The 19,998-nt window shown below is 35.8% G+C and overlaps 1 protein-coding gene across 1 annotated transcript in view; it reads left to right on the plus strand.

Annotated features, from left to right (window-relative positions):
- BRWD1 (bromodomain and WD repeat domain containing 1) overlaps positions 1-19,367 on the plus strand; it is a 58,057-nt gene extending 38,690 nt beyond the window's left edge. Inside the window, exons 28-39 of the mRNA XM_008942519.1 lie at positions 15-170; positions 451-571; positions 2,165-2,290; positions 2,945-3,020; positions 4,273-4,317; positions 4,965-5,111; positions 6,213-6,365; positions 6,616-6,785; positions 7,830-8,065; positions 9,222-9,404; positions 9,886-10,866; positions 18,223-19,367. Of these exons, the coding sequence (XP_008940767.1) occupies positions 15-170; positions 451-571; positions 2,165-2,290; positions 2,945-3,020; positions 4,273-4,317; positions 4,965-5,111; positions 6,213-6,365; positions 6,616-6,785; positions 7,830-8,065; positions 9,222-9,404; positions 9,886-10,866; positions 18,223-19,367 (3,539 nt within the window). The remainder of the gene's footprint in view (positions 1-14; positions 171-450; positions 572-2,164; positions 2,291-2,944; positions 3,021-4,272; positions 4,318-4,964; positions 5,112-6,212; positions 6,366-6,615; positions 6,786-7,829; positions 8,066-9,221; positions 9,405-9,885; positions 10,867-18,222) is intronic.
- The last annotated feature ends 631 nt before the right edge of the window (positions 19,368-19,998 follow it).

A 19,998-nucleotide genomic window follows, 5' to 3' on the forward strand; every position in this document is an offset into this window, starting at 1 on the left:
CTATCACTCTTCAGTTGATCAGCCTGAAGAATTAGGAGCTGGTGTTTCTGTGACTTTTGAAGAGGTGGAGAAGCTACTGTACAAACCCCAGGAAGGGGAGTGGGGCATGAGATCTCGCGATGAAGCGTGTGAACGGATTATCCGTGGTATTGATCAGCTTCTGACTCTTGGTGAGCATATAATCTAAGTTTTAAGTAGTTTTCTTCTAACATTAAATGTATAAACAGGTCCCTATAATAACCATCATGTCCTTCAAAAATTCCCTATGATAAAGTATTGTAAACATGAATACATTTTTACATGCAGCTTTTTCTGTTTGCCCGTACTGAGATTTTTACACATCTTTGGTTTAACCAATAATAGTTACCCCTAGCAACTGAATGCCAGGCTCAATTGTCAGATGCATACAAGCCTTGAAGGAATTTGTTTAATCTTCCTGTTTTTTAACAGACATTTCAGCAGCTTTTGCTGGTCCAGTTGACCTGTGTACATATCCCAAGTACTGCACTGTGATTGCTTATCCAACAGACCTAAACACTATTCGGACAAGACTGGCTAACCGATTCTACAGGTTAGTACTAGCAGTAGAATCAAGAGAGAAAGTGGCCTTGAGTTTGTCTGTTACGTGATCTAAACTTTGTTTTTTAATAAGAAGAGCAATTCTTTTTACAAACATTCTGAAAACAATCCTGTACCTGAATTAAGAATTACTAGTGTTTTGTAGCAGGGATGTAGTACTTGGTAACTGCAATATTATATTCATTTTTCTTAAGCTTCTTAGTTAAGGAAATTTATTTCAGCCTGTATCAGTACTGTTTTCAGAGTCAGAATAAACACTGACATCCTTTCTTTGAGAAATTTGCTATTTGAAACTAGTAAATACTAAAAAAATAAATTGAGGTCACTTCACTGCTGAAGACAATTCAGATTTTGAGGTGCTGTGCTTCAGTAACTTTGAATTTGAAGAAGTTTAAGCTCTTAAGTGCTTATTACTTACAGAAATGGGCTGAAACACAGAGGTGAAATGTTAAATATTACCGCCGGTGTTGTAAATGATAAAAACATATGGTGGAGAAAGAGGGAAGAGGCTGAAGTGTAGTAATGATAAAGTTCAGATTCGCTCGACGTGCTGGGTATCCATAGTTCTAAAAGAAACTTAAGGGAGTTCTTCATCTGGACTTGGATTCGCTGTATTTATAGGCACACGGGAGAGACACTAATAGTTGTTTTTCTCCTATGTAAGACTAAAGTAATGTCTGAGAGGAAATAGTTTGAAATCCTGTAGGTGGAGAGGTGAAACTTGGAGTATCTCTCCTTCACAATTTTAAGGAATTGACAAAATGGATGATAAAAGTGAAGTTACAAATTGTGCTAGCTTCCTTCTATCAAGTCACAATTCTAGTTTGTAGCAGTTCCTACAAATCTGTTGATTTACACAGGGACCACTGCTTTGAGTAGTCAGTTGGCCTCAAGGCCAGGTATTTGAGGGACGACACAAAAAGAACGTCATGCCTAAGATGTCTTTAAAAATGTAATTAGATTAAGATTCTTGTACCTCTCTTTTTAATTGCTTTTACCTTTTGTTTATTAGTTAAGAATTACTAAGGTTCTATACAGCTTATGTTCCATGTGACAGGCAGCTTCTGATGTTTCCAGAGCGAATGTCACAATTTACACTGGTGGTTAAATAGTACTTCTTTCCCTTCTTTTGAATAAGGTCAAATGTAAGCTTGTTAAAAAAAGGCATGTGTTGTTAAAGAATCTGGGGAATTCACAATAATCAGTATTATTTCAGTGGTATATTATAATTTAGTGGTAACAAATGCTAGTGCTTACTTGGCTAGTATATTAACTGAATTTTAAGAATGAAACCAAAGCATGCTAGAATTTCCCAAAATTTCTGAAGGTGAATTATCAATAATGAGGTGGAAAATGAACAAAGATGTGCATTGTTGCTTTGCTTCCTTGACAGACTGTGTGTGTATACACATATACAGACACATCAGTTTTCCATGTGAATGACAAGTTCAGTGGTCTAATAAGACTTCAAACAGAGGATGTCTATCTTAATCTAATGCGGACAGAAAACTACTAAGATACCATTTTTGCAATTTTTTAGCTTTTCAGCTTGGTATTAAAGACCAATTTTTTTTCTAATATCAAGGAGAATCTCTGCATTGGTTTGGGAAGTAAGATACATTGAAAGCAATGCTAGGACCTTCAATGAACCTGGGAGTGCTATTGCTAGAGCTGCAAAAAAGATCACTACCCAGCTCTTAAAGTTTATAAAGTAAGTGGCATTTTAATCTAAGTAGTGTGTGAATACTCATGCTCTTAAATGGTGGGAGAGTAGAAGCATCTTATAAGCCTTTGTTACAAATCCTGCTTCTTTTTATTTCTTACTATTTTTCAATCCACTGCAGGACAGCTGTGTGGTTCTTTTTGAGTATTATTGTAACTGGGGAAATGCTTAAATGTTCAGCATAGACATTTTCGCTATTTCCATTAGTAGCATTCACTGTTGTTTATAGTATCAAAAATGTCTCTTGATATGAAAGTGGTTCAACCTACAAGGTAAATTCTGTGCTCTCTAGCACGTCTCAAGAGTTCCTGTTGCAGCTTGCCTGACTTAGTTCAGCTGGGAGGTTTATTTTGTCAGAAGGTAAGTTTGGGCAGTCTTTCTGCAGGTAGATACATGTGAAGACCCCTTTCAAATCCCTAATGCTAATTTCACCCTCCTCCCCTTGCTTCTTCTGAAAGAAGAAAAACAGCAGTTTTTCAGCTGTAAGATTGCTTTAATATAATAATCTTGTGATTTTTGTTTCATTTAACTCTTGGTTACTGTCTTCTAGTTTGTGTAGCTTTTGGTTGTGGCTGGGTTCAATTCAGGAAATGATAGTTAAGTTTTTGCTATTCCAGTAACAGAGATTTAATTGCATTACAGTGATCAGGACTGTACAAACATTTTTGAACTATGTAGCACAACAGATGATGACCAAGATTGCCTTGATGCTGATCTGGTAAGCTTTTTTTTTTTTTGTGGATAATTCCAGTAATGCATGGTGGAAATAAAATACCGTCAACCTTCAAATATCTTTGGTAAAATTGCTCAGTTATTTTTACAGAGGTGTTTGTGTGTATTTGTACATTTACGTAGCTAATATAAACATGGATTATATTATGAACATGGGGAATTACATGAGGACATGCTATACTGAAATAATTCTGAGCTGTCAATATTTGCTAAGTACAACAAACATGCTTTTTGTGCTATGACTGTGCCATCAACTAGAACAAATACTCTATGTTGTGAGTGGCACTCTGTTTCTGAAGCATATTATTGTACAGTACTGTAATATAAATATTTCAAGAATACATGAATAGCTGTGTCTCATTGTATTTTTAATTGTATGCATCTTTTTATTTCTAAAGTAAAAGCTGTCATTCATATAGTCCAAAATGCTAGAAACTGGCCATATAGTTTATATAACTATTGCAGTGATGCTTTGGATCTCATTTTCTCTATATGCTACAATATGAATCATGCATTAGATTTGCATGCCTCATTAAAAGTTTAATAAAGTCCACTCATCTTAAATCTGATGGAGGTAAATCTGTTACGTCATGAATGCTGTCTGCAGTGCTGTACGTTTGTTAATAGTGTACCCCAAACTGCCCAAACCAATGTCTTTTTCACATTTTGATTTCTAATTTGATATTTATGAATAAGACTTCATAAAGTTGCAACTAGCTGCTCTCCCCTGCAGGTTAGTATGTAGGAAAGAAATTACGTGGAGTCATTTTAGTTCTTTATCTGTCTACTTCAGCATCACTTTAGTATTTCCACACTGTAAGGTTTGTCTTTATCCAAAAATAACTTGACTGCAGCATTTTCCTAAACTCAGGACAACCAAAATCAGGAAGTTTTATGATATTTATTATCAGTGAATTGAATTACTGTTAATCTTTAGTCACAGAGATTCAAAGCTGCTGGGTACCTTCTCATTGCAGTTTCTGGTGGTGGGTTTTCCCTTTATACAAAGTGTAAGAGTTGGAGTTGGGAATCTTCAGTGGTGGTATCTAGGATCTTGGCTTTCCAAGTCCCTCTAATGTTGTGTTGTATTTTCTGATATACTCATCTTCTGTCTTATTGAGAGGAATTTGAACAAAAATCTATTTTTACAACAGTATCAAATCTAATGACACTTTGAGCACCTCATTACCTGTTTCTTCATATATCATTTTTAAGATGATTTATTTTATTTTGTGCAGGATGATGAAAAATGTCTTCCAAGAACATCATATAGAAGAAGAAAAGTGAGTTGGCTAATCTTTAACATATATATTCAAATCAGATCTATCAGGAAAAAGTGGTTAACAGACTGTACTGAAATTCTGTGGGAGTTGATGCTTGGTTGTATAACAAACATAGAACAGATATTTTCCGGTGGTGTTAAGGAACAGAAAGCTTTACTTAAATAGGTCTTTGCTGTTTCAATGCTTCTATACTCGTTTCTGTATAACTGTTTGGTAAAACCTTACTTGGGAGTTTCATACCAGCACTGTTCAGTGTAAACTGTTTTCAGTTATCTGTGTATTTCAGTATGATATTGAAATATTCAGCTGAGAGATGCTTGGAGAGGAAGAATATTTTGAGTGATGGGTATTATGCAAATCTGTTGAGAATAATTTGGTACCAAAAGGTATATTAATATATTATAAATAAATAATTTAGTATATTAACAAAAAAAAAACAAACTTGAAAGACAGGAAAATAAAATAGTTGTTTTCATAGGTTTATTTAAAAAATTAGGAAAAATCTGCTGTTTGTATAGTACCGTTTTTGTTATAAAACAGTATGTTTGGAAGTGCTTTTTTCTGCTAGAGAAATAATTCCAGTCAGATCTTTATGTTTAGGTTTTATTGCTATATTTCTGTTTAAAATTTCAAATTTTTTTTCCAAGGGACGAGGCTTAAAAAGAGGAAGGAGCACAAAAACTGGCTATGATGAGAACTGTTGGAAGAAACAGTGTATGGAACTGGTGAATCTAATTTTCCAGTGTGAAGACTCTGAACCTTTCAGGCAGCCAGTTGATTTAGATCAATATCCTGTAAGTTGTTCTTTTTAACCTTTTAGGATACAAATATTATTTTTGTGGGTTTATTTTTTTTCCTTTAGCATTTGGTGCCAAAGTAAGAACTCCTCATTGCTCTTGGAACTATTTGTTCTCTTTATGGCTTTAGTCCTAAACTGTTGGAAGGAATTTGCTTTCCTCTTTGCATAGGACTGTGAGCTGTATTCTGTACTGTGTCAAGATAACATCCACCAAAATAGTGACACAGAACACATGACAACTGTGGAACAGTGGTGGTGTCCTGAAATACCCCGATACCTTAAAACTGGTTTGAAACAACTCTCAGAACTTTTCATGGTTTCTTACTGTTCTTTACAGGGAAATGATTTTCAAGAGATCTGTATGCTCTTAATTAAAACTAGTCTCTTGAGGCACAATCTACAAAACCTGTTTACTGAGCCTGAGCTATGAAGTTGATTTGTTTCTTCTATTATCTGTCCAGAGTGTTCTTGCTAAATCTTCACTCTTTTTTTGTCTAAACACCCAATAGACTTTGAGGGGGGGGAAAAAAACTTCTTAAAAACCATGTGGCTGTTTTCCTGTGGACTTCATATCTTGAGTTTGGGTCTCACTTTAGGTTTTAAAAGCATCTCAAAGTTCTCTAAAACTCATTAACAGAAGAGAGAAACATACTCTTTCTTTTTTAAAAAACATCAGTCTGTTCCTTGTGGTAAAATGCCTCAGGGAAAGGCTGACAGATAATTTACAGCAGTCTCATTTCTCATTTTTATTAACAATGAAAACACTCACTTGCATGTTACTATTTTTGGGTGGTTTTTATTGAGGAAACGCAATAGAATTGAGACTTGACATTTGCATGTGCAAGTACTTGATGTTGTATTAACTCACAATCCTTCAGAATTTCTGAAGATCACCTTGAAAATGAGCAAGAGGTTGCTTAGGACAATGTAGTGAAGATGTTAAATCAACAACTGCTGCTTTCTGCAGTGGTAGGTTCTTCTGTTTTCAGCTGATGGTTGAGATAATCTGTGGTCATCCCTGAATTATAGAAAGAAAATTAAAGTGTTGTCTTTCCTTTATATATTCTTTAATCTTTTTTTCTTGTGGTTTTTCTAGGATTACAGACATATTATAGACACTCCAATGGATTTTGGTACAGTAAAAGAAACTCTGGAAGCTGGAAATTATGACACTCCAATGGAACTGTGCAAAGATATAAGACTAATATTTAGTAATGCAAAATCTTATACGCCAAACAAGAAGTCAAAGGTAGCTGTTAACAGTGTAGGGTTTATGCTTGTTTTAATGAAATGAGAGATTATTTTAAAATTAGTTTATTGGTACTTTTGATAAAGCTGCTGGGAGAAGTATGACAAAAATATTTAATAAAGTTTCATGTAGTCCAGTGCTGCATAGGATTATGTGCCATATTTTTTCTTTTCTATACAGTTTTTAATTTTAGAGATGTTACTCTTGGATGAAAGATTCTTTTTTTAATGTAATCTACTTCCTTACCTAGATTTATAGTATGACCTTGAGATTGTCAGCACTATTTGAAGAGAAAATAAGAAGAATTGTTTCAGACTTCAAAAACGGTCAAAAACAGAATGAAAAACTCCGAAGAAACCAGAGGTATACTAGAAGACTTAATAATCAAAGCTCAGTGCAGCATCCTACCAAAATGCTCAGGTAACCAAATTATGAAGATGTAGAGTTATATCACAGCTGACTAAATTCATGTTAACTGTCATATTCAGTCTCTGAAGAAGAGGATAAAAAGTAAGAATATTTTTTTTTTTTTGCCACATTTGGCTTTCTTCTCTGAAAATTTCTGTGGATTACTTTCAAAATCTTTTATGCATACGTACTGGTTTATGCTACAGGCATACCTGGGAAAGAGCATTAAGCTTTACTGGGAGTACTCCTTGGGTTCCCATTTCTTCACAGAGAAATAAACACATCAGGATAGGCAGAAATTTTCCTTTGAAATTACACTCGTGAACAAATCACATACTATTCCTCAGATAAGAGCATAAGTCAGGGTTGCTCAGCAAGACTGACATTTGGGACTATTTGGGCGAGAATGTTTGGACAGCAAGAAGAGCACGGATGTCTTAGTACATCTGAAACCCTGTGACTGTAAGGAAGCAGCTGACTGAATAGTAGTTGTAAATGTGAAAATAAGTGACTTACCAGGACTGTGTGTAGCACTGTAGAATGTATAGTAAGGAGGAACTGAATCAGTGAGTTTCTCTACAAACGCACATTTAATTTTAGACAGAATACTTTAGAGAAAGATACATCTTCTTTGTGTTTTTGGAACACAAAGTTGTGGAATAACTTTAGTACGCATAGCACTTCATTTGAGGGTTATGCCAATTAATGAGAGACTGGGAATTCAAATGAAACTGAGTCTGCTTTTGCAATTTTCTGATAAATAATAAGATGATGATGCTGTCTAGAAGACATTTAGTACTAACCTCTTTATCAGAGCAAATAAAGAATGTCTCCTCTTAGATAACTTCACTAGGAATATAGATTATTATTTTAATGAAAGTGCTTAATGCTTATCCTTGTGAAAGTTAAAACTGACCCACACTATATTAGCTCACAAATCTAACTACCCTTCCATAGTTAAGCTTTCAGAGAGAAATATTGTTAAAATACATAATTGCCATTATTTCTTATAGTTTTACGACCTGTGTTGCTTTTACCTCTTCCCCCTTTCACTAGAAATTTGAAGCAGAAACCATTAAAGGCTCAGGCAAAAGTGGAATCTGAGCAGGAAGATTCTTTCACTCAACCTACCTCAAGCAGAGCCGCCTGTGTTGCAAGCCATAAAACGAATGCTGGCAATTTCAACCACAGTTCCTCTGCTGAATCTTCTGATTCTGAATGTCTGGCATCTTTTGAAAGGAATGCAAAAGCTAGATCCACAACACTAACAAATTGCTCTGCATTATCATCAGGTCAGAAATGGCATCTGTTTCAGATAGGGATTTGCATCTTGGTTTTGTCTATGAATTGTCTACTGATGTTTTCTTTTCTTTATAATTCTCATAATTTGCAACTGCATTCTAAATTGTTATTTAAACTGCATTTTTAATGCAAACTTTTATTTTAGAGAAGATTTCTATGCAGTTTGGGTTTTTTTGTAATACAAAATTTTCTGTATTTTAATGGATTTTGGACACTTCCTACATTATGAAATGTTATAAAAACCTCTGTGTACTGAACATAGAAATTTCTGCTCTAAAATCCTACAGAATGCCATAAGTGTACTTAAGTTTGATTAATGAAAAACGCTTGTACCTAAGCAGAAATGCATCAGGAGGGTAGTTGGCTTCTCCTAGGCAGAGCCGGCTTGGTTGCGTATCCATTTTACAGTCAAGTAGATGGTACAGTTTCTTTGCTGCTGTTACCTGGGGATTCACAACAAAACTGAATTGAGTAAGACTGATGATAAGAAAAAGCTGGCCTGCTAACTGCATGGTTACTTGATGCTCATAAGTCTTTCCAAGCAGAATAATAGAATTTCTTCATTTCAAGCAGCTCTTCTAGGAAAGTGGTTATGGTGTATGGATGTCCTTCTATTTGAGAGGAAAGTGTAGTGTATGTGACAAATGTACTACATAAAATACTGGTTATACACCCACGTTTGTTACATAAAAATTGTGGTCCAGAATCAGCAAATGCAGTTAAGTGAGATGTGAAAACTTTCCTGTCTTTTCCTTCTTCCCCTGCACCTTGCCTTGACAAAACTTTGACTTCTTTCAAAGAATAATAATGCAAGTCCTGGGAAAAGAGATCTGTCAGAATGTTTTGTGTTGTTTTTTAACATGCTTTTCTTTTAATTGTTATTTGGAAGCAGCTGTGTTATTTTACTTTAAACTTAAGTACAGGTTATAGAAGCTTCCTATCAGTGAGCATTGTATAAATATGGAGTGGTATATTACATAGAGCTATTGATTTCATGCATGTAATACATTAAGGCATGATAGTGTACTGGAAGATAATATTGTGAGCATAATCTGAAGAATTCCTGGATCAGCAAAATGTGGCTCTTAGCTGGAAGCTAACTGAATGTTTAGAATTCTAATTGACAATTTTTTTTTTTTTTAACAGAAAGTGAAATAGAAGATTCTTTAGTTTCTTCATCTACTTCATCTTCATCCTCTACAAGTAGCTCAGAAGACAGCAAAGAAAGCTCTGTGGCTCATGTGTCACCTCCACTGCACAATGGTGTATGTAGAAAGAACAGTAATCGCAGGATAACTAGAAACCGAGCTGCTCAGAGAAAACAAATCGGTAAGAAATTAGTAGTTTTCTTGTGAACAGCAAATAACACAAGAGTGTGTGTATATAGACATAACTAAATGTAATCAGTATTTTAAATTTTTTTTTTTTTATGTGTAACACACTAACTTTTTGATTGGTGGTTCTTCTGAAGCTCTCAAAATATTGCATTTTTTAAAACTTTTTTTCAGTCCTTAGGGAAGGACTAAAACCAAGAGCCTAGTGAGTGGGAATGTTTTGCAACATTTCACTTTCATTTCAATGACAGTAAAAGTAATAATTTGTAAAGAAGTTCTAATTTTCACAAACCTAGAATAAAACTGAGATCTATGATATAGCTAAATTTTTCTTGGCAGACAACAAAAGCACATAAACTAAACACACTTCTAGTAATAATTGTTGTGTCTGTGCATTGAATATGTTCCAGATTTGACAAGGTGGAAGAAGCTGCTAGTTTTATATTTAATATTTTATTCTCTCCCTTCATGTACAGGAACACTTCCTCAGGAGAATGGGAATACAAGAAAAACTGTCAGGAAAAAGTTATATGGAAGTGACTCTGAAAATACTTTGGCAGCAACATCCGAGTCACTCAGTAACAGTGCCGGTAGACAGAGAAAAACTCCACGCAGAAGTGCTGCTGTAGCAGCTAATAAGTTAAGGCTAATGAGTGACGTGGAGGAAGAGGTTTCAAGCTCAGAAAGTATAGGCATTGGATGCAAGAATAGAAAACTGCCTCACCGAAATGCTTCAGCTGTAGCAAGGAAAATGTTACTGGAGGGATCTGAGGATGACGTAGGCTTAAAGTCTGAAAGTGAAAAAGAAATGGAGGAGCAGCTTACCAAGAGGAAAATTGTTTCTCAACCTGGTTCATCTGTTGCACGAAGAAGGTTTATTAGTGAATCTGAAAGTGGAACTTCAGATTCTGAGACGGACACACAGATGAAGCAGAAAAACTGGCAGAGCAATGGTTATAAACAGTTACGTGGGACAGTCAGTTCTGTATCTCCCAAAATGAAAATTCCCACCCTAGACTTTTCAGAGGAGGACTCCAAAAGCCATAGTTCAGAGGATGGAAGAAGTCAAAAAGTTTCCGACCAGTTAACATCTGCACATAATAAACCTGCAATAAGCAACTCTGAGGATGAAGTGGATTCTGAGTCACATAGATGGAACAGCAGAAAAGCAACTGGTCTGCAGCTTGCCCCACCTTTAAAAAAAGCAAAGGTCTTGAGTGATTTAGAGGACACAGGAGAATCTGAAACAGAAGACAAAGAGAATGGGAGAAATTTTGTCTCGGAGAGCTTGGTGCCAACTAGAATTGTAGGGAGTTCAAAATCTGGACCCAGTGCCAGCGTCAGTCACTCTTCTGATACAGAATCTGAGACCAATTCCAATAACAGTAATTACTGTGAAACTTCTTTAAAAACAAAAAAGGGGATGAGAAAAGGAAGAACAAAAGTTGCTAGAAAAGGTAATATTTTTAAAGTTAATGCTTCTAACTCCTGGTACTGACTAGACAAACTCGATGACATGAGATTAATGACTGCATAATAAATGGCTGGGAGGATTTGGACTACACAAAGGGGAATAGTGTCCCTTGTGTTCTAAAATAACTAACTGTAAATGGGGGAAGAGAACTGTACAATGTGGTGATGAAGAGGACAGTGTCTAGAAGTCTGGACAGATTTGGACCTGAGAGGTTACCAAACACAGCACTGAGAGAAAACCCACCATTTGGTGTAGTTCTGTGGTATTTAGAATCCAGAGTGAACACTGGCCGTTCTTGTGCAATTCAAGCAATGCATTTTGCTGTGGAAAAAGTCAGCATTAAATCATTATTTTTATCTCCATATTTAATTTGCACTTGCTTATCTATGTAGCAATATGTGGTAACTAATGCTAAAATACCTATTTTTGAAGTAATACTGCTTGCATACCTGTTGTGACAGTTGTTGGCACAAAACTAGTCACTGTTCTAAAGGGTGCTGTGAAGGAGTTTTATGGTATGCAGCTCAAGGTAACAGAAAATCTCAAAAGGAGCAGAACATTCTCTCTTTGGCCCGCACCTTGTGCTGGGAATTTCAGTAACAAAAACCCTCTGTTTTTGTAGTCCTGTTGTTACCTTGAGTTAGTGGGTAGAATTACATACAGTTCTTACTTTAGATCATCCTAATTTACTGTTGAAATTTTCTGTTCAAAAGCAGACTTAAAACCATGACTTTCAGTTGAAGGAACTTTATTTACAGTCTTTAAAAGTGAATTTGATAGGTGTTTTAATGATTCTTACTTCCACAATGTAAACTGGAACCTGTAACTTGATTTGGCTTTTGGATTTTATTTTGTCAGTGACGTGTAGTGTCCTCAAGACAGAGAGGTACTTGGATGCTGCACTGGTACTGACCTGATGCATGTTGAGCTTTCCCCAGACTTATCGTACATGAGTTTGAGTGGGTTTGTGGAGAAGGTTGCGGGGGGCTGATGCTGTTACCAATACAGTGGTGACCCTCCTGTTCCTAAGCAATGTTGTATCTAACTGAAGGATCATGTCACTTCTCTAACTACATTCTCATACTGGTAGGACATTACATGAGAAAATCTCTTTAAGCAGTTACAACAGCCAACTGAAGGGCAGAAATTCCAGATAGTTGCAGAAGCAAGATTTACCATTCCACCTGTTTCAAAAAGTATAGTTCTTTGCTATTTTTTTCCCTAGAATTTTGTCTGTCACTCAAGTGCTTGTGTGTGCTGGCTGACAAGCTATGATTTGGAGATTTGTTTGGGTTCTTTTTTTTTTACTTTAAGCTTATCAAAATGATGTTAAGATTTTATTAAAACAAGTTGTCTTCATATTGTTGGAGGATTGATCCTAACTTAGAATTTGGAAGACTGTTCATTGGCATTTGATCTAATCCTTCCAAACCTTTCACTGAATCACAGAGACCAGTTTATGAACCTTTGAGTACTCCCTAGGAATTTTAACTGTGGTTAGTTTTTTTGCTGGGTTGGGTGTTTTTCCCCCCAGAACTGTGAAAGACATTAAGCACTCTTAAAAGGCTTGACTTGAGAGAATACCTGCAAGTGGCTATAACTGCAGTTGGATCATTAGCTTTTTCTTCAAGTGCAAGTTGTTGCTATGCTTTACAATGAGTAAAACATTTCAGGCTTTAGGAGTTCTCATGACTTGCAGTTATCCTAAAAAGGAGACTGAATGTGTTTCACGTATTGTGGATTATATTGTGTGAACTGTTGCACACACTTCTACACACCATTTATTTTTATTTTCAAGGTTTTGTTATATAGCTTTTTAAAATTATTATTATGGTGCAAAGACTAATCTTTCCCAGCAACTCTTCCTCACCCACCTCCCTCAAGCAAAGCAGGCTGCATTGTTTAGCCTTAACAGGTGGGTGTGAAGGAATGTAGTGCCCTAAAAATAGTTATGTAAAGGCTTTAAGGGAATTAAAGGACAGAAACTACTCAAGCTCAAGGGGGTTGGTTGGTTGTTTTCCATACTAAGCATACGAAACAGCGTTAAACATTTCTGGTTCACATAATATTTGATCAGAGCTGTAAGATTGTTATATTTTGGAACAAAAATTCCTATCATTGTTTTCAGTTACTTCCTACATCATTTAATTTGGCAACTGAGACAAGAAAGAGCCATCTTCAGTATTGCACTATAAGAGTAAAATCTTTCTGTGTCCAAGCTGCTTCTTTTCTAGTTTCAGTGTCAACTGAAAGCTGCCTTGCCAAAAAATAAGGTGGGGAAAAGTATTATTTTTGACAGCATGTAATTATTTTTTTTTTTTATACTGAGTAAATTTTTTAACAGCCTTGTAAGTTTGATTGCTTCATACTTTTGTGCCCTCTTGGGTAGTGGCTTTGATACATGCTTGTAATGCAGCGATTTAAGAATCTTGAAAAGAAAATTACTGTCTCTTAAGATGAATCTGTCTTGACAATTTTCCACAGGAATACTTATTTCTTTTGTACTAAAAAGATCTTAGTTTCTATAGCTGCTAAACACACTGAAAATGTTTTTTAATATTTTAACGAGCAATTTGAAAGTATGGCAGATGGACCTGAGGAGCAGCAATAAAGAGCTGCTGAGTTCTAAAATTGTAAAATACTTTTCTATAGCTTTATAGAATTTAAAATACTACTTGAATGTGCTTTGTATGTCAAGACTCCTGAGTCAATATAAAACTTATTGCTTCTTTGGTTTTGGTTTTTTTTTAATTGCATCTCTACTTGGATAAGATTTGAAGAGACTTTTAATACAGCTAAGGAAAGATATTGTACCAACACTTCTGCTAGTGGGAATTTCAAGCTTTTGGAGTAGGCAGTTGGTAACCTTTCCCTCATCAAGCTTGTCTAACGCCTCATTTTTAAGGGGAAAACAAGACTTGGTAATTTCTTAAAATTTCCTTATGTGTTTGGTATAAACATTTCCTGTTAAATATGTAGAAGCTGTCACAATGGCTAGGTAGCTAACACTCAGCTTTTGGTATCTTCAGCTTGTCCTGTGATAGTGTGTTAAAGCTGGATGAAAATCTGGTTTCTTTTCTTGCCAAGTCTTTAACACTCTGGGTTAAACTGGAGCTTCTGCTGTATTGTACCTTTTATGTCCAAGGGTATGAAATGTTAATTTGTCTTCTAGCTCTACCTCTGAGCAAAGCTCCTCTTAGATTTTGTCTCTGAAACTTTCTGAATGACGTCATCGTCATTGTTGTTGTTAATTCTCATCCTTTTAGTTTGGCCATAGCTTCTTTACCTAGTAGGTGAGTATTACTTACTAAAACTACCAGTCATAAAAGCAAATTCAGCATTTTTTTCCCATGTGCAGCCTGGTACCAAGCATTGGCAGTTATCAGTATGTGTGATCAGTTATTTTCCAAGGGCAGCATTTGCTTAACAATCATATAATATTACCAAAGATTTTAATGAGAATCAGTAAGAAAATACACCTTATTTTTTACTTTGATATTTACCTTTTAGCTCTTAGGGGGTTCATTTTCTTACGGAGCAGTCTTAATTCACACAAATGTTGTAACGTCCCCTGCCCTGTATAATCAACCAAAAGCTGAGGTGCACGCACTGCAACATGTAACCTTTTTGTTTTGCCAAAATTAGTGAGCTGATGCCCTTTTAAAACTCTTCCTTTTGATGGGATCTCTTAAATCAATCCTTCAGGTAACTATGGGGCAAGAGCAAGTACTGCTAAATTTCTATGAGGCCATGTAATACCCTCCTTGAAGATCAATAAGGATAAAATACAGTAGTGAATTCTTGCACCATTTGGGTCTCAATGCAAAGTCATCTGCTGAGAGGGCTCAACAGACTGTTAACTTTGTTAAAAAACTTGATGTTATGTTTCAACTGTGTACAGAACTGGAATAATTGAAGATTTTTCATTTTCTCTGTTATGTGAGTTATTCCCCCTGTTGTTTTGTTGAAACATTAATTGTCCTGTATCTGAACTAATAGGTAGCTTTGGGCGACATTTACTGTAAAACAAAGTATTGATTTTTCACTTCAGTTTCTCTAATCTTTAGTCTAATTTGGGATATTGCTGCAGGTGGTCACATAATTATTTTTAAATCCACAGATGCCTGTTCTAGCTCATTTTTCTCCTCAGCAGCCAATAGATACAGCACGAGATGTGCTGTTAGCACAGCCCCGTTTACTGTGGTTTGCCGAACGAGTGCATGTACTGCTCTTTTCCAGTGTGGCTGATAGCTGTAAAGAGGAGCCTAAACTTGTTCGTACTTCTGAAAGTTATTGTTAGGTATTGCTGGAGTATATGCGTGCTTTTATTTAAATATATACATGGAGGCACATTTGCATTTCTATAACACCTGTTTTCAAATAAAGACATATTCTTTCTATATATAACTATATATATACTACACAATGAGCCAGCTAAGCAATTTATGTGGAAACAATATGTATTAGAGATACACAGTATATAGCATGGCATTGTATATATTAAAAAACCCCAAAAAAACCAAAACCCAAACCTCTAGCAGAGTTTTCACATAAATTGCATAACTGGTCAGTAGGGGTTAGGAAATAGTTGTGAACTGTAGCACACTGTGCAGATTAGCTGACTGGAGGTATGGCTGGATATTCCTGCTCAGTGTTGCAGCCTGGAATTCCAGGTTTAAGATTTGATGGCGTGACTTGCAGGACAGCTCGTCACAGCTGTGAATGTTTTGGACAAGGCCTTTATATCTTGGTGCTTGTCTTTTAAATGCTCCTTTAGATTTTGTAGATAGCAGAGCTGGTTTAGTCCTTTCTCTTCCTGCCTGTGCAGTCTTGTTTTACCCTTGCAGCATTTAATGCAGGATGTTCATTGTGTATTTCTATTAAGCTTTAATTAAGAAGTAAAATTAGCTTTACACAAATTTGCCTCAAATTTAAGATTTTGTATACAAAGTATAGATTTAATATGCCGGTAGTGTGTTGCAGAAAGGCTGGACTCCTTTTTTTTTTAATTTTCTTTAGTCTTGCATTCCATTTTAGGAATTAGCTAGTGCAACCTTGAAAGTACACATAATCTGTTTATTATGATAAAGGCTTCTTTTCTCAAAACATGCATCTATAAGCATCTCAACACCTATCTCTGTGGAAAAAAAAATGGCTAAAATCAATGTGTGCATTCTTTTTTTTTTTTAGCTGCCTTTCTTGGAATAGTACCAAGTGATGTCTTTTAAATTTCAAACATTTATTTTTTCATATGGCCAAAGGGGGTCAAGTTAGTGCTCAGCATCAAGGCTGGGCAGGTTTTTCTACCTTTCCAAACTGCCCTTCTAGCATGTGAGAGTACATCAAAGCAGATGTAGGGAATCTTAATCCTAGGGCTTGGTTATCCATTTCCACACTTAGTAACCAGCCTAAGTGTCTCTTTGTGCCAGTCACTTGCGTGCTGTTGTTTGCCACCAGTGGTATATTATGATGTAGTGTTACATTTACTGTCAGTATTTTTCTGGTTCAAAGTATAATTTACCGTGTAAAGCTCTTTGCTCCTTCCCTTTCGGGCTTACCTCATAACAACTACTGAGCAGAAGCTGTATGTTGTGTGTGTGTCTGCTTCAGAGTATGGGAGGGCAGCGTATCATTTAACGTCTAGCTCTTCATTTTTTCTAAGCTGTGAATTAGCTCACCTTTTATACAGCACTGTGTGGTATTCAGCAGAAATGTGTTGTTTTGACCGTAAAATCGCACAGTACAACCAAGAACAATAGTAGTCTTCATGTATAATTTCTGAAAACTGTTAGAAAAGACAGCATATTAATGATCCTTTGGAAACATTGAAATAGGAATATAATTGAGTAGTACATAAGAGATTTTACACTGAAATCACAACCAGATTTGGTATCTGAAGAGACTTTCAGTATTGTGTTCCGTAACTTTTGTTTTGTTTCACTTTCTATAATATACCTTCACTGTAGTTATTCTCATGAGAATTTGAGTAAAATGTTGCCCTGTCCTTTCCCTGTCTTGGGGAACAAGAGAGAGCAGGTGCCTTGTGGTGTTAATGCTTCTAGTTAAGCTGGCCAGAAGGAGCAGGGAATGGCCCTCACTTGGGTCTCAGGCTCCTGTTCCATGCCTGGGCGGTTGTCATTCTCGAGAGGTATTTGGGCATCAGCAGTTCAGACAGTTGAAACACAGTGAGCAAGACAAAGCTTGTTTCATCCCTCTGGAAAGGAAGATGAGAGAGCATGGCCTCTATAAAACTCCTATTTTTCCTAAACTACTTCTTGAAAAAAATACTTAGTTTCCCAGCGTTCTGCAAATACACAGCAGCTGCTGGGATTTTTCCCCTCTGTTTGCTGAGTACATGTAGAGAATTGTCCAAAGTAATGACTATAAGCTAGAACAAAATTGACTGTCAGGAGCTAATAGGCTCATATAATGTAAGGGCTTTAATGAAGCACGTTTATCTATTTCACTCATCAGATCAGTAACAGATGCAAAGAAATGTAGAGATGGACGACAACAATCTTGTGAAAACTAACTTTGCAAAACACGTTTCTGCTAAAATAGCAACATGTTAGGTTTTTATTGTCTGTGCAAATAAAATTACTTCAAGAACTTAATCTTTTAATTTTTATTTATATCTGTGAGTAATTCTGTTTTATTTAGCAGGTAAAAGTTTAAACCATTGCTCTTTTTAGCACCATTCACATTATTTAAAGACTGAATATTTATTATAAAACTCAAAATAAGTGCTACATTAAAAATAAAAATACTGAATGGAAGATTCACTGTTAGAAGCCACCTTACTGTTTAAGTCACAAAGGAATTAAACAGTTCAAATATTCTCTACGTATGTGAAACAATTCTAAAATTATGAAATCTAGCCAGGGCTTGTGTCTACATAAAATATCTCATGTTTTCGAATAAAAACATCTAAAATGTGTAATAATTCATTTTGAAAATTTGTTCTAATAAGAAAATGATAGCTTCTAAAGATAAAAGTATTACTAATATGAAAGCATTTGTTTGCTAAATTAGGTAATTTGTGATTTCTAAGCTAGTTACTGTGATGCTGAAGAATGTTACTTTCAAAGCCTTCTGTTATCTCAAAGCAAAAGAGTAATCCTGAGAGTTAAAAGTATGCCTGTATTTTTAGTAATGGCTGCCTGTAATTTTAGTAAAAGCTTAAGGTAAGTTGCCCATAACAGTCCAAACTTTTTTTTAAAAAAAAAAGAGAAAAAAAGGTTTTGTCTATCTTATTAAAGGTGGTAGTGTTTGTGTTTATAAACTAACTATTTCAGGAATGTAAGTTACTAAAAAGACCTTTTAAATCTTTATTTTGTAGAACCAACATCCGAGGAGACTGGACAAAGTGCAAAAGTGCTCAGGAGCAGGACATGTATCATTAACTACAAGAAACACATAAAAATGTCTAATGTGACTGAGAAGAAAAATCCACGCAGATGTGCCACTTTGGCAGCTAATAAAATTAAGATAATGAGTGATACAAAGGAAGAATTATCAAGCTCTGAAAGTTTTTATACAGTGAAAAAGAACAGAAGGCAGCTTCATGGCAATGCGTCTGCAGCATCCAGGAAGAAACCGATCAGCAACTCGGAGACAGACTCTTGCTTAAAGTCTGAAAATGAGAAAGAACAGCTTTCTGGCAGAAAAAAACTTTCCTGCCCTGAATCATCTGCTCCTAAAAGAAAATACATCAGTGAGTCTGAGAACGAAAAAACAGAATCTGAAGCAGAGATAAAAGTGACTCAGAAGCAGAATGATACCCGCAAACAGGCACAAGAAACGGTCTATGCTGTGGCACCCAAAAAGCTCAAATATGGTTCCTCAGAGGAGAATTCCACAAACCACAAGATGGAAAATGGGAGAAACTGTGGAGATTCTAGTCAGACAACTTCAGCCCACAACCATTGTACGAGCGGCTCTGAAGAGGAGATAGATTCTGACTTAGCCAAGAACAAAGCTAAAAATAGCAGAGAAGTATCAAACAAAAAATCCAGAGTTTCTTTCAAAAGATTAAAAGTATTGGATGACCTCAAAGAAACAGCAGAATCTGAAACAGGGGGGAAGAAAGATGAAAAAAGCTCAGTATCGGAAAATGTGGAGGCATCTGGGACTGCAGGAAGTTCAAAAGCCAGTTTTAGTTGTTTTTCTGATTCAGACTCTGGCACTGATAACAGCATCTGTAGTGATGCCATGGAAACAAGGAAGAGAAAAAGGAAATCGGAAGCCACCAGAAAAGAAACTACCAATTCCAATTCACTTAAGCCTTCCAGGAGACCCCAGCGAAGGAAACGCTGGAAACCTAACCAAGAAAATGACTCTGAAGATTTGGATTACACCAAATACAGAAGAGCTAATCGGCGTTCTAAGATAAGAACTCGGAATGGCGGCAGGAGGACTGTGAGATACGATGACTGTGACGACGATGATGACAGAGGTTTAGGTGGTGCAGATTGCGAAACGTAACCTTAACAGGAAAAGCCAGTCCACTTGTTTGTTTGTTTGTTTTTCTTTTTTTTTTTTTTTTTTTTTTATGGTAATAGTACTAGAACTCATGATGGATGCTGGCTCTTCTTTGTCCTACATTTCAGGGAATATATTTATATTTTTCTATGAAAAAGCTATGAATGTGATTAGATGATGACTTTCTCCTTTTCATATTTTGACTTGCACTTGCCTGCCCATGTAGCAGCATTTAGCACAGATGCCAAAATGTGCCTCATTATAGGGGCAACTTTTTGTCTTTACTGGTATTTTATTACATATAACAAGAGTTTAAAAAAAAAAAAAAAGTTTAAACATTGCGCAACGCATTAAGAGCAGTATGTTGAGTATTATTGTTATGGGTGCTGCAATGGAATACTACCTAGGTCATACAACATTCAAGAACAGATTTCAAACATCTCTAATGCTGTATCAAATCATACACAATAGTAACAGGCTTATAAATAATACTATACACTATAAAAATGTGGTGGATGCTAGCATTGCATCAAAAGAGCGATGAACGGTCACAAGGCTAATAACTTTGCAACTTGTATTCGTACAGAAGCGAAATGTTCTGTACTTCCATTGTTGGTAACATACAACTAGAACC

This window comes from Merops nubicus, unplaced genomic scaffold (assembly GCF_000691845.1).
Source record: "Merops nubicus isolate BGI_N331 unplaced genomic scaffold, ASM69184v1 scaffold4306, whole genome shotgun sequence".
Lineage (NCBI taxonomy): Eukaryota > Metazoa > Chordata > Aves > Coraciiformes > Meropidae > Merops > Merops nubicus.